The 12,336-nt window shown below is 52.9% G+C and overlaps 4 protein-coding genes across 4 annotated transcripts; 1 reads left to right on the top strand and 3 right to left on the bottom strand.

The window, feature by feature from the left end:
- Positions 1 to 514: 514 nt before the first annotated feature.
- LOC117652468 lies at positions 515 to 1,736 on the bottom strand. The gene is made up of 3 exons (XM_034397413.1): positions 1,577 to 1,736; positions 921 to 1,391; positions 515 to 836 (listed from the first exon to the last, which is right to left on the bottom strand). Exons 1-3 carry the CDS (start codon positions 1,664 to 1,666, stop codon positions 579 to 581), a joined length of 819 nt encoding a protein of 272 aa, XP_034253304.1. The 5' UTR covers positions 1,667 to 1,736; the 3' UTR covers positions 515 to 578.
- A 316-nt stretch (positions 1,737 to 2,052) lies between these two features.
- On the bottom strand, positions 2,053 to 3,244 carry LOC117652467. Its single transcript, XM_034397412.1, has 3 exons — positions 3,092 to 3,244; positions 2,458 to 2,988; positions 2,053 to 2,378 (listed from the first exon to the last, which is right to left on the bottom strand). The coding sequence occupies exons 1-3, from the start codon at positions 3,140 to 3,142 to the stop codon at positions 2,121 to 2,123; spliced, it is 840 nt and encodes a 279-aa protein (XP_034253303.1). The 5' UTR covers positions 3,143 to 3,244; the 3' UTR covers positions 2,053 to 2,120.
- Positions 3,245 to 6,339: 3,095 nt separating this feature from the next.
- LOC117652464 (EF-hand calcium-binding domain-containing protein 1) lies at positions 6,340 to 7,622 on the top strand. Its single transcript, XM_034397409.1, has 4 exons — positions 6,340 to 6,428; positions 6,505 to 6,643; positions 6,733 to 6,986; positions 7,094 to 7,622. Exons 1-4 carry the CDS (start codon positions 6,394 to 6,396, stop codon positions 7,314 to 7,316), a joined length of 651 nt encoding a protein of 216 aa, XP_034253300.1. The 5' UTR covers positions 6,340 to 6,393; the 3' UTR covers positions 7,317 to 7,622.
- On the bottom strand, positions 7,615 to 12,085 carry LOC117652463 (kelch-like protein 5). Its single transcript, XM_034397407.1, has 13 exons — positions 11,626 to 12,085; positions 11,390 to 11,488; positions 11,140 to 11,318; positions 10,888 to 11,049; positions 10,614 to 10,810; positions 10,415 to 10,531; positions 10,239 to 10,340; positions 9,975 to 10,164; positions 9,655 to 9,879; positions 9,419 to 9,581; positions 9,117 to 9,329; positions 8,867 to 9,038; positions 7,615 to 8,777 (listed from the first exon to the last, which is right to left on the bottom strand). The coding sequence occupies exons 2-13, from the start codon at positions 11,479 to 11,481 to the stop codon at positions 8,721 to 8,723; spliced, it is 1,869 nt and encodes a 622-aa protein (XP_034253298.1). The 5' UTR covers positions 11,482 to 11,488; positions 11,626 to 12,085; the 3' UTR covers positions 7,615 to 8,720.
- Between the last annotated feature and the right edge of the window lie 251 nt (positions 12,086 to 12,336).

Below are 12,336 nucleotides of genomic sequence, written 5' to 3'. Positions count from 1 at the left end.
GGCGGCACCCCGCCGACCTGCTTGACGTACGGCCCGGCGGGGCGGCGAGGGGGTGCGCGTTCCCGACCACGGCCCGGACGACGCGGCGCGACGCGGCGATGAAGCCGATGGAAATCGTCACGCTACCTTCCACGCGCCTCGAGCTCGGCGTGCGCACTTGAGCAACCTGGAGAGCCGAAAGGATTTAGAACCAGCTCGCCGCCGAACACGGACGTATTTGTCTCGGCTTTGGGCGGCGCGTTGATAGGAAAGGTCCTCAAGTGGAGTAGCGGCTTGCATCTCGTCTGAGTGCAAAGGGCGTCATGCCTATATCTCGCCCTGCTGGCCCTGGCCATGGCCTGGCCAGGCGGAGCCGCGGAGCACGTTTCGGCCGCACGGGCACTCGACGCAGTTTGCGTCAGAAACGCTGTCGTTGACGGGGAGAGGAAAGCACAACGTATCAGAAATATCGTAAAAAATCAGATTTATTTTTAAGGCGTAATCTGGGTGGTAGAGAAGGGTCTTAGAAACGAAGTTATTCTATGTAGCGAGGTTTATTCCTTTCGAAGCGCGAATAAGGCGCAGAGAAGTCGACGCGCCTAGGCGGCGATCTTGTCCTTGATGCAGGCCACGGTGGCGTCCACGATGGCGGACACCTCGGCGGCGTGCTTGGTGGTGGCCGTGGTCGTGCACAGCGAGGCCATGGGGATGATGGCGGCGGCCTGGGCGGCGGCGACGGTCGCGGACGCGGTGGCCTTGAGGACCACGGTGGCGGCCTTAGCCTGGACGGCGGGCATGTCCCCCAGCAGACAGAAGCCGGTGGAAACGATGTCGCCAAGGCTGTTGCACTGGTCAATCTAAACACACAAAAAGGAATATTCAATTAAACATGCTAAGGCTTCTTTCGTGAATCACCACCCCGAGCTTTCCCGCCAACGCACCGTGATCTTGGCCTCCTCCAGGACGGCCAGGGCGGCGGGTCCGGCGGCCTTGACCTTGTCCAGGGCCTTGCCCAGCTTGTCCAGGCGCACGGCGATGCACTTGCGGGAGTCGGCCTTCAGGGCGGCCTGCACCTCGGCGAGGGGCTGCTGCTGCTCGTCCAGGCAGGCCTGCACGTCGGTGTTGGTCTGGTTGGCCTGCGCCACCCACTTGGCCACGTCCTTGGCCCACTGCTCGGCGGCGGAGGCCGCGGCGTTCTCGATGCCCTCCACGATGGAGTCCACGGCGTTCTGCACCTCCTCGCTCACCAGCTCGATCTTCTCCTGAACGCGCTCCAGGGACTCCTCGATCTTCTCCAGGATTTCGGTGGCGTTGATCCAGAAGAGCTTGTTGCCTTCCAGGTTCTGGAGGTCCAACTTGTTTTGCTCCAGCTCGGCGTCCTCGAACAGGCGGGCTGGGCCTGCGGACACGGCCTGCGGGGAGGGAACACGATGAGCTTGGTGCTGAGGCGTTTGACGGTGCAAGATCGCAAGGCTCACCCGCCAGGCTGATTTCCAACACTGCCTTCGACTCTCTGCCTCTCTCACTCATAGGGAGTGCAAGAGAGACAGAGCGACGAGGAACGCCGTTTTCAGCAGACTTCTGAGCGTCGACTTACCGCGAAAGCGCACAGCGCGGCTGCGAGGGCGAACAGAATCTTGGCTGCCATGTTGCTGGTGCGGTCCTGTCTGGTGACTGAGGTGTCCATGGAAGGACTCCACGGCCTTATATATCACGACACACTGCTTATCGTCCTAATAGCCCACTTGATCTGCGGTCCAAGAGAAGTCTTCGGAAACGCGGCCGGGAAATACGGGAAGATAACCTTTGGACGTGATACTCTGTCCAACGTTCAGGGGGTCCTGTGCACGCCTGGGCGCACCTGGGCCGCCGGGCGAAGGTCTTTAGTGATTCACGCGAATAACGTCTGCTTCCCGTCTGTTTATTAGAGGGCTATATCGAGTAAGACCTGTCGTCTGAGAATAAAGATGAGGGTACCCACAGTACCACCCACAGTGCCAGATGAGATAGATAGCTGGCAGTTGTGGGGTGCAGAACGTCTGTGGTTCGAAAAAAAACAGGCGAGAAAAGATCTTAAGCACATTTTACAAGCGAGCTTTATTCCTAATCACTGTGGTGGCGAGCCGCGCGTCGATCGTCGCCTAGGCGGCGATCTTCTCCTTGATGCAGGCCACGGTGGCGTCCACGATGGCGGACACCTCGGCGGCGTGCTTGGTGGTGGCGGCGGTGGCGCACAGCGAGGCCATGGGGACGATGGCGGCGGCCTGGCCGGCGGCGACGGTCGCGAACACGGTGGCCTCGGCGATCACGGCGGCGGCCTTCACCTCCACGAAGGGCAGGTCCTTCACCACGCACAGCACGACCAGCAAGGCGTTCTCCCGCCGGGCGCACTTCTCGACCTAAAATCAGGAATGAACTAATCTGTTAAAATCTGTTAATTCATTAAGTAGATGCCACGCTGATGCTCTCCGCACGCACCTTGGCCTTGGCCTCCTCCAGGATCTCCAGGGCGGCGGGTGCGGAGGCCTTGAGGTTTTCCCACGTGTGCTGCAGCGTCTCCAGGCGCCCGGAGAGGCACTGGTAGGAGTCGGCCTTGAGGGCGGCCGCCACCACGGCCAGGGGCTGCTGCTCCTCGCGGAGGCACTCCTTGATGTCGGCGCTGGTCTTCTTGGCCTTGTCCACCCACCTGCCCACGTCGTCGCTCCACTTGAGGGCCGCGGCCGCCGCGGCGGTCTCGATGCGGTCCAGGACCGACTCCACGGCGGACTGCACCTCGTCGCTCACCAGATCGATCCTCTCCTCGAGGCGCTTCAGATACTCGGCGATGTTCTCCAGGATTTTGGTCGTGTTGATCTTGAACAGCTTGCTGCCCTGCAGGTGCTGGATCGTGGTCTCGTCGAGGATGGTGAACTTGTCGCCCTCCAGGCTCTGGATCGCCGTCTCATCGAAGAAGTCGAACTTGTCCACGTGCTGCAGGAGGCCGGCAGGGGCTGGGCTGGCGGGCACGGCCTGCACACCGGGAAGGCCATGAGGAACAACACAGAAATAACAAAAATAAACATTAGGCGGTTTGGGCGGACCACGCGGCCCGTTGCTGGTTCACGCGACTCACCGCGAGGGCGCATAGCGCGGCGGCGAGGACGGCCAAAATCTTGGCGGCCATGTTCGGGCGCGTTCTGCTTTCGACTGCCTCGACTGTGATTGACGATTGGCGTACCCGGGCGGAGAGTTCTGGCGCTTTTATGTCGCAATTTACTCATGCTTATCGGCTGAATGTACCACTTGATGCGCGGGCGAGCCACTTAGTGCCTTTGAAGACACTGCCGCGCCAACACCAACGTCGTGTGGCATGACATGACGGCCCCGCCCCTAGGTGGGCCAGGTATTGCGTTTGTATGACAAAGCGGATTCTCAGTAAAATTTAAGCAAAGTGCTGGTCTGTTCAATCTGCACTGTGTAATGATGGATATGTTGCGTTTGAGTCAGCCGCACTTAAAATAACACGCTGCCACCAAAATTTTCTGAAATGCCCTGAAATTGGTTTGTGTTTTGATTGGACTGATTCCAGCCCACTGTGTGAGACCACGACCGCCTCGCCATGTCGGCTCGCTCCAAGCAGCGCGCCAAGTCCACCAGCCCGGCGGCTGCGGGGGCCGCGGGGGCCGCGGGGCGTCCGGGGCGGGGGTGGTTCTTCGCGGCCGGGCGGCCCGGCGGCGGCGGGGGCGGCCGCGGCGGCCGGGGGCAACCCCTCCATCCCCGGGGCGGCCGCGCTGCTCAGAAGCGTCTCGCTGTTTCTGCAGAGCGGCCGACGCAACGGCAAGCAGCAGCACCAGGCTGCTGGCCACGCGGGTGAGTGTCCAGTGCAGTGCCTTCTCATTCCGCATTTCTCAAATACACTCATGAGTTTGCTTCAGCCTGCACCAATTCCAGCAATTCCCCCTCCTCTCTTCCACAAAAAATTAAAACGCCCAACGCACGTGATTTTAAAAGAATTTCAAAAAATTTTCAATCCAGTGGACATACAATTGGCACCGCCCGCCCACGCCCTTGCCTTCGCGTGCTTCGCGCGAGCAGCGAGCACTTTATTTCTCATTGCGTCTTAATCTTATCACCGCGAGACGTCGGCTCGGCTTGTATTGACACCAGGTGGGATTCCCGGCTCGATTCAAAACCAAGATTTTTTTTCTTCTGGACTCGTCTGTCTGCTTGTGTGCCCTTTCCACACTTGCTGCGTGTCTCCGGGCGTCCCCGTGTGTCGCCCCGCGTCGTCGCCACCCCGTCGCGTGCTCGGCCAGCTCGGCCGGCAGACTGATTCCGAGATCGTTTTCGTCGCTCTGTCTCTCTCGCACTCATGGGGCGTCCTTACAGGTGCGAGAGAGACAGAGCGACGAAAACGACAGTCAGCAGGTCGGCGTGCGGGGCGGGCGGCTGATTGCATACGTGTCGCGTGTCGCGGCTTCCTCGAGGGCGCGCTCGTCGCAGTCCCTCCACTCGTAAAAACAGAAAGAAATCTGCATTTTGTGACAACCTCGACTCGGCTCGACTCTCCCTCGCGAGCGTGAGGGCCATGTCGTGGGCTTGAGACTTATTCCGAGAGTCGTTTTCGTCGCTCTGTCTCTCTCGCACTCATAGGGCGTCTCGTCTGGGCGCGAGAGAGACTGCCGCGTCGCGGCGTCGGCGTGTTGTTTTCAAGCGACGCGTCTTGGAGCGCGCGGCCGTGGCGGTGCCGATGACTTGAATGAAAATAGCGCGAGCCCGAGAACCGTAATCTGAGGTAGACGCGAAGCGAACAATCGAAATGGGAATCGCGGAGACGACAAACGTCATCAGCAGAGCTCTCGTCGCTCTGTCTCCCTCGCGCTCTCATGGGGCCTCCCTGAAGGGGGCGAGGGAGACTGCGACGACGCGGTTCTCGGCATCAGCCTGCCATCACAGTAGGCCAGAAGACCGGTGGGGGCGGCCAAAATTCTAGACGCGTTTTGAGCTCCAGAGTCGCTAAATGAGACTCGAACTGAACGTGTGACCCCACCGATGGATTCCTCGTTGGGAGGGCAATCTATTGGTGGGGTCACCTGTTCGGTTCGAGTCCTGTTTAGCGACTCTGGAGCTCAAAACGCGTCTAGAATTTTGGCCAGCTGCACCGGTCTTCTGGCACACTGTGCACCATGGCCGAACGAAATAGAGTGCGGCAGGAGTACGCGGGGTGCACGTGGCGGAATGGAATGGAAGGGAATGGAATGGAAAGGAAGGGCGTGACGGAAAAAGGGAGACATTCGCGTGAGAAGCGAACATGTCGAGTTGGCAGCTGCTCATCGGAAAACAGAGAAATAGAGCGGACAGAAGTCGCTTCGCTGTTGTTGTGTTGTCTGGCGCCGGCCCGGTTCGGCTGGTCTTCTGGCCCACTGTGCATCGGCCGGGTCGCGCCAATACGCCCTACGAGACGAGAAAGACGGGAAAAAGAACAACGACATGCAGCGTAGCAACGTCAACGACGGCAAAGTAACTCGGCTCCGGGGGAAGACCAGCCGACTCGTCGTTCCGTCTCTCTCGCACCTATGGTACATCCTCTATAGGTGCGAGAGAGACAGAGCGACGAAAACAACCCTCGGAATCAGTCCGCAGGGAGGACCGCGCCGCGCACACGAAAGAAAGTCATCCGTCTTGTCCCATTCCGCGCGCGCCGCCGTGCCGCGGAGCCGCGCACCGGGCCCAATGGCGGCGGAGCCCCGGTGCCTTTGTGTTTCGTCCGCGGGGGGAGGGGGGGTTCAATCTTTTCCTTGTTCCGGCGCGGGGCATCCCCAGCGGAAATCCAACTTTCGGAAATTGCGATCAATGACTCCGGCAACATCGGCATTACGGGAGGCGATGCGATGGGGTGCCGCTGCGGCCGCCGCGGAGAAACATACGACACACCCTGGACAAAAATTCCCGCGCTGGTCGCCCACGTCAGCCTGCCTAGCTCGAGAGCAAAGCCAAGGTACTCTCCTGCCTAGCAGGCAGGCTGAGATTGGCAACCCTGATGTACCGTTGGAATTTTTGTCTACTGGCGAGGCATTGCTTTCGACTTGGGCCTCAGAGACCCCAGGGGGCGCCAGGGCCACGGCCAGCATCAGGGTGGCGGGGCTGCAATGCGACCCTGGTTGGCGGCGCCGCTTCTGCAGTGGCGGGGCGGCGGAGCGGAGCGGCGCGGCGGCGGGCCTCATTCTGATTGCTCTGCACTTCCTGCATGCAGGGGCTGAGTCCGGACGCGGGCGCGTGCGGCGGTGCCGGGGGCGGGGCTGCCCGGGGGCGGCGGCGGCCATGGACGAGGGCAGCCGCGACGGCAGTGGCGCCGGGGGCGGGGCCGGCGGCGGCGGCCGCACCAGGGCCCAGCAGCAGAGCAACAGCAACAACGGCAAGACGTCGGCCAAGCTCATGGAGTACTTCAAGCGGAAGACGCACTTCTCCAAGTGAGTGGCGGTGCGGGGTGCCGGTGCCGTGCTGACAATTTAACTCCGCACCTGTGCAACTTGTGGCACTGCGCAGGGAGGAGATCGACTCGCTGTGCAGGGTGTACCGCAAGCTGGTGGCCACCAGCCACGCGCACAACTCCGGCGCCGCGGCGCACAACGGGAACCCCGCCGCGGCCGTGCTGCCCTCCCCCAACTCGGCCGTGGTCACGGAGGTGAGTCGCCGCGCCGACCAACAGGGAGCCGGGAACAGACAATTTTTCGATTATTTACTTTGGTAACTCGGTACGCGCATGCGCTGCAGGGCCTGGACCGAGTGGTGTTCAGGGAGCTGCTGCACAACACGTTCGACATGGTGACGGAGGAGGTGCTGATGGACCGCATCTTCTGCGCCTTCGACCGCTGCAACGACGGCGTCATCCGGATGGACGAGTGGGTGTGCGGGCTGTCCGTCTTCATCAAGGGGGACACCGAGGAGCGCATGGCCTTCTGCTTCCGCGTCTACGACCTCAACAGCGACGGCTTCATCAGCCGCGAGGAGATGTTCCACCTGCTGAGGTAAACCCGTGGGCTTGCGCCCTGGGTTCGACTCCCGGTGCCCCGATGGCTTTTGTCCTCGCGCGTTTCGCGTAAAGACGAGATCAACTCGTCACTCTGTGCCACAGGAACTGCCTCGTGAAGCAGCCTCAGGATGACGACCCGGACGAGGGCGTCAAGGACCTCGTGGAGCTGGCGCTCAAGAAGCTGGACTACGACAAGGACGGCAAGGTGTCCTTCAAGGACTTCCAGTCGGCCGTCAAGGACGAGCCCCTCTTGCTGGAGGCCTTCGGCCAGTGCCTGCCTTCGGAGGGCGCGTGCCAGACCTTCCTGTCCACCCTTCGTTCCTAGTGCAGTGGCCGCCTCAAGCGGGGCGAAGCGCCTGCGAAACACGGGGTAGGCAGACCCGCCGAACAGTGCGGCGTTGCGGGAGTGCATACCCATCATTGCCATTACCATTAAAGGCTAGACCACACATGATCGTATGCCATTTCGGGGTGAAGAGCCCGAATGTGAGAACTTCAATCTGTCATGTAATGTATTTAATTTAATGTAATGTATTGTTCTGTAGTGTTGCCTAACTTTAAGAGTCGTGATACCATAAGGAATTGATCAAGGGACCTGACCTAAGAAATGAGAAACAACATACTTCACATTCTACAGCTTCCATCTTTAATTTAGTTAATAAAAAAAATCAAAAATAATCACAGTGAACAGATATGAACAGTCCCAGAAATACAATGGATGCATTAACACCAAGATGAGGATTAAAGGGGGCTGCTTCAAACTAACTTACACATACCAACAAATTAAACTTAAAATCCCAGTAACAAATGATTTTTTTTTAAACCAACTCACAAGTTTTTATTTTATGAACACAATGAGCATTGTCAGATTCAAACTATTGCTGTTACATATGTAGGAACAGATATGAATTTTTTTTTAATAATTTGGTCCAATGTAGTATGATATAACAAAAGTGTACAATGACACTCTTGTTGGTTTTCAGTACAAAGATCACGGTTGCAAAACATGTTACATGGCCCACAAGCATTTTACATACGCACATATGTAATCTATGGAAAAAAATTGTAGTTGAAATTCACCTTTATCTCTAATCTACGAACAAAGAGCAATTGTGTAATTCTACAAAGTGCAATGTTAATACTCTAAAGAGTGTGGTTCTAGTTTATTGGTGAATATGATCAGCTTGCGAGGCTGTTGGAGGCAATGCCTCAGTCATCTTATTTTAAAACAAAGATTGCACATAAGCAATGCGCACACCTAAAAATAAAGCAGTTGAACTATTTTAAAATCACAGTTTACATATATACTGACTTTTGAATCTGCTAGAAATAGAAAGTCTTGAGTATAAACCACAACTTATTTCCACAAGATTCTAACTTAATTGTCTAAACAGATCATGGAATACAGCCAGTGTAAAAACACACATACACAAAAAAATAAAAAACAATCAAAAAACATAGAAAAGATTCCTGTTGCAACCAACAACATTAAAGGAATGTAGCTAAGTTAGGTGGAATACAATTTTATGGAACAACTACTATAAATGGAACAGAAACCATAAACCAAAACCAGTGAATTTTTCTACCCAATCAAATTTTTACTACAATCATAGGAATGATTCAAGGAGTAGTTATACTTCAAAACACAAAAACAAAACATTTAAAACAGAAATTGTAATGCTTCTTTCTATGCTCTAATTACCAGCTTGTTAAAATCACCAGGAAAACATTAATTTTTCAGAACTACAAGGCAAGTTCCAGCCCGACCTGTGTTGAGAGGAGCAGCCTGCAAACACAAAAAAGACAAAATTAGGTGAAAATTGTCCATGTTAGATCAATATTTCCATGCTCTTTCTTATCGCACTGCTGCTTTACCTGTGTCCACTCATTTGTTTGAGGGTCATAAACTTCTACTAGTGTTTTGTAGTGTTGGCCGTCATAGCCTCCAACACAAAACAGCTTGTCACCAAAGAGAACCACTCCAATGCCATCTTTGCCATGGCTCATTGACGCAACCATTGTCCAGGTGTCAGTCTTCGGATCATACCTAAATCATTTAAAAGACAGATTAAAAATTTAATTTCCAGGCAGACTCATTACAGAGTTTACATGTTGCGATAATCACCTCTCAACACAATCAAATCGAGACGCTGATGGATTTGAGGCAGGAGCATCATGACCTCCCATTGCATACAAGTAGCCATTTGCAACACCAACTCCCACTCCACCACGTCTTTTCAACATGGGTGAACATGGCATCCATTTATTTGTGTGAGGGTCATAGCACTCCACTGATCGCAAACAAGAAGACCCATCTCGGCCTCCAACTGCATATAACCTGTGATGTAATGAGTTCCGTATTTAGAAACTTCTGAATAAAACTAAATACATAAATAGACATAAGTAACGGTGAAAAAATCTTTTTACTTGTTGTTTAGAACTGCAACTCCAACAGTAGATCTTTGGTATGCCATAGGAGCAACATAGCTCCACTGAGATGACTGTGGGTCCCACCTCTCAACTGTATTAAGATAACTCCATCCATCATGGCCACCCACAGCATAGAGAGGTCCTTCAAGAACTCCCACACCTGGACAGAGCAAAATCACGATTACAGAAAAAGCAATTAGACAGGTGAAGCAAAGTTTGATAAATGTAAGCACCTAGACCATGCCGATGGGTGGACATTGGGGGTAAAAATATCCATGTCTTAGTGGCTGGGTCATAGTACTCCACAGTATTTAGAGTCTTTAGCCCATCCCTTCCACCCACAACAAATATTTTGCCATCTACAACAGCAACACCAAACTGCAAACGCCGTCCATTCATTTCATCGACATGATGCCACGAGTCTGACCTTAAGTTGTATCTCTCAATGTTAGTGGCACCTGGAACAAATTTTTAAAAAATAAGTATAAATTTGGAAAAGAGAAAAATTTATAATTTTCAATATTTTTTCATCATTGTTCCATTATGTACTTACCCTTTTTAGCATACATTCCCCCGATGGCATACAAAAAGCCAACAGTTGATTTACGAGGGTGGGTTCTGGGAGATTGGAGGAGAGGCCTTCTCTCAGGGAGAAGATGGTACTTCAAAGCTTCCATTATGAGGTCTTGGCAAGCCCGAACATCTTTGAACAGTGGGTTTGTCTCAATGTGGTCAGCGATAAACTTTAAAAGAGAAAGAGACTGTGTCATACAGAATATAACAATGATTAACAGTTCAATAAAACAATAGTCCTCACTGATGGTGGAAGGAGAGGCATTTTCACAAGACCAAGTAAGTTAGCCAGAACTAAGTCATTCTTTCGGTTGGTTAAATCATGCTTAACCCATCCCATGAGAGCCTGGAACAAATCGTGAATAAATAATCAAGGCATTCAAATTCATATAGAGGCTAAGAGATCCCACCAAGACATACAAGGAAAACTGCCTCTTCAGATGGAACATTAAGATCATCAGATGCAAGAAGTTTTGCAACCTCCTCAGCAGACAATTGTAAGAACTCTTGGTTACAGACCACTTCCATAAAGTGTTCCTGAAACAAAACAAAAAATCAAATTTTATAGAAAAACCACAATGAGATGCTAGCTTCTTGCAACTTCATTTTAAAAACTAACTGTGGTGTATGCATAAGCTGCTAACTGTAGATCCACGCATCCCTGCTGGTCCGCAAACAAAGAAATTCCAATACAGTTGGAAGGATGAAGCTGTCGTTTGAGGAAAGCACAGCATGCCGCTACAACAGCCGGCAATTGAAGGAGACAAGCTGTTGCCAGTAGAGTTTCTACAGTGTCCTCCCGCAGCTCCACACGACCTGAAAAATTATTAGGATTTAAGACATACCAGACCTAATGAAGAATCCAGCTCAAACTGAATATAAATTTGACATGCCTGTATAACAATATTGAACCAATGAACTGAGAGCATTGCCATCAACAAATTGCAATTCCACTTCACTTTGATTTGTTTCTCGTAGGCCACTAGTAAACATAGCAGAGAAATATTCTGAGCCAGCGCACAATATCAGACGATGAGCAGGAATACGCTTGCTTCCTGTAATAGACAAATATTAAGTTGTAAAAAATTAGTAAATTGGTTATGAAACGATAATATGTTGAAAACTGCAAATTGACAAGGACGTACCAGCAACAAGGATTACGTCAGTGAGTTGGTTAAGCTGTAAATATGATTCCATGCGGGCCATACTACTTTCGGCATGGCATGGAGAACGGAAGCACTCCTCTCCAGTGCTTTGGGCTGACATACTCGATAAGCTGTATTCGCTGCATGTGTCACGAGCGGCAAGGACTGATGGTTCACTCCTGGACAAACCATTAAGATAATTTTATGTTTTTCAAAATTCGAATAGGCACCAATGATGTGATGTACATACCTGGCATCTTGAGTCTCCTCATTAGCAGGAGCAGTGGCTACATCACTCTGTGTCTGGCCAGCAGGGCCAGCAGGGCCAGCATTGCCAGCCATTGTGCGCCTTGAATGACAGCCAAACAGTAGTAAATAGTAAATGCAAATTCAAAAACAAAGATACAGGAACGATCGCCCACAGCAGCAGTGCGATCAAAGTCACAAGATAAAATGGAGAAAGGACATGAACTGCAGCATATTCACCTTAATTCTTGAATTTGAACAGCAGACAAGGATGTTGAATGGAAGTGTCAACAACCCCGAGATGTGACGGGCAGCACTATTTTGCGGTGCACCCGCATCACAACGTGTCTGCTCACCAATCTTAAACCTAAAGCTGGGGGCTGTCAAAGATCGTCGAACGCTCCCACCCTCAAAAAGGATCTAAACTACACAGGAAACAAAATAAACGCCCCTAACCTAGTTTGCTTTCTGCTAGTCTTCTGTCATGTGTGTATCATGTAAACAAATGTTGTGTGCCTTCGGGAGGATGACAAAGTTTCCAACAAACTCGCCAAACTTTAATGAAGGCGACCAAGAAAAAGAGGCTACTTTTTACGAGACACGCAATAAAATGACACACAATCAAGAACGGAAGACGGTGGAGCAAAAGGAACGAGAGTGCAAAACGAGTGTCAGGGAGCCAATGTTGGCACACCTGACTGGATCCCCAAGCAGCGCCACTGTTCAATAGCACGCGCTCATCTGTGCGTGGCGGAGTGCGGACAAGTAGTCTTGCAGTGGTGCAGGGACCCTTTCCGCGCTTCTGTCCTGGCAGTGCGACTAAGGACGTTGGACGTTGCCAGTCCCGTTGGAGGGCCTCCGACGCAGGGAATCCATTTCGCTCCGGGGAATCAGGGAAGGGATGGAAAATTCCACGAGGCGTGGCCTTGGGGTCGTCACGGGCCTGTGCAG

The sequence above is a fragment of the Thrips palmi genome, unplaced genomic scaffold (assembly GCF_012932325.1).
Source record: "Thrips palmi isolate BJ-2018 unplaced genomic scaffold, TpBJ-2018v1 HiC_scaffold_7, whole genome shotgun sequence".
NCBI lineage: Eukaryota > Metazoa > Arthropoda > Insecta > Thysanoptera > Thripidae > Thrips > Thrips palmi.
Note: the sequence above shows the minus strand (reverse complement) of the source record. Positions and strands in the feature narration are given on the sequence as shown.

What these genes read in the sequence shown, in the direction of transcription:
- LOC117652463 (XM_034397407.1), bottom strand. Translation starts at nt 11,481, where the DNA reads ATGGCTGGCAATGCTGGCCCTGCTGGCCCTGCTGGCCAGACACAGAGT. An exon ending in GGTTCAATATTGTTATACAG is followed by an intron (nt 10,811 to 10,887) that starts GCATGTCAAATT and finishes ATAATTTTTCAG; the next exon opens with GTCGTGTGGAGCTGCGGGAG. An exon ending in AAACAAATGAGTGGACACAG is followed by an intron (nt 8,778 to 8,866) that starts GTAAAGCAGCAG and finishes TTGTGTTTGCAG; the next exon opens with GCTGCTCCTCTCAACACAGG.
- LOC117652468 (XM_034397413.1), bottom strand. Translation starts at nt 1,666, where the DNA reads ATGGACACCTCAGTCACCAGACAGGACCGCACCAGCAACATGGCAGCC. An exon ending in CCGCGCTGTGCGCTTTCGCG is followed by an intron (nt 1,392 to 1,576) that starts GTAAGTCGACGC and finishes CCCTCCCCGCAG; the next exon opens with GCCGTGTCCGCAGGCCCAGC. An exon ending in TGGAGGAGGCCAAGATCACG is followed by an intron (nt 837 to 920) that starts GTGCGTTGGCGG and finishes TTGTGTGTTTAG; the next exon opens with ATTGACCAGTGCAACAGCCT.
- LOC117652467 (XM_034397412.1), bottom strand. Translation starts at nt 3,142, where the DNA reads ATGGCCGCCAAGATTTTGGCCGTCCTCGCCGCCGCGCTATGCGCCCTC. An exon ending in CCGCGCTATGCGCCCTCGCG is followed by an intron (nt 2,989 to 3,091) that starts GTGAGTCGCGTG and finishes CCCGGTGTGCAG; the next exon opens with GCCGTGCCCGCCAGCCCAGC. An exon ending in TGGAGGAGGCCAAGGCCAAG is followed by an intron (nt 2,379 to 2,457) that starts GTGCGTGCGGAG and finishes TCCTGATTTTAG; the next exon opens with GTCGAGAAGTGCGCCCGGCG.
- LOC117652464 (XM_034397409.1), top strand. Translation starts at nt 6,394, where the DNA reads ATGGAGTACTTCAAGCGGAAGACGCACTTCTCCAA. An exon ending in CGGAAGACGCACTTCTCCAA is followed by an intron (nt 6,429 to 6,504) that starts GTGAGTGGCGGT and finishes GGCACTGCGCAG; the next exon opens with GGAGGAGATCGACTCGCTGT. An exon ending in GAGATGTTCCACCTGCTGAG is followed by an intron (nt 6,987 to 7,093) that starts GTAAACCCGTGG and finishes TCTGTGCCACAG; the next exon opens with GAACTGCCTCGTGAAGCAGC.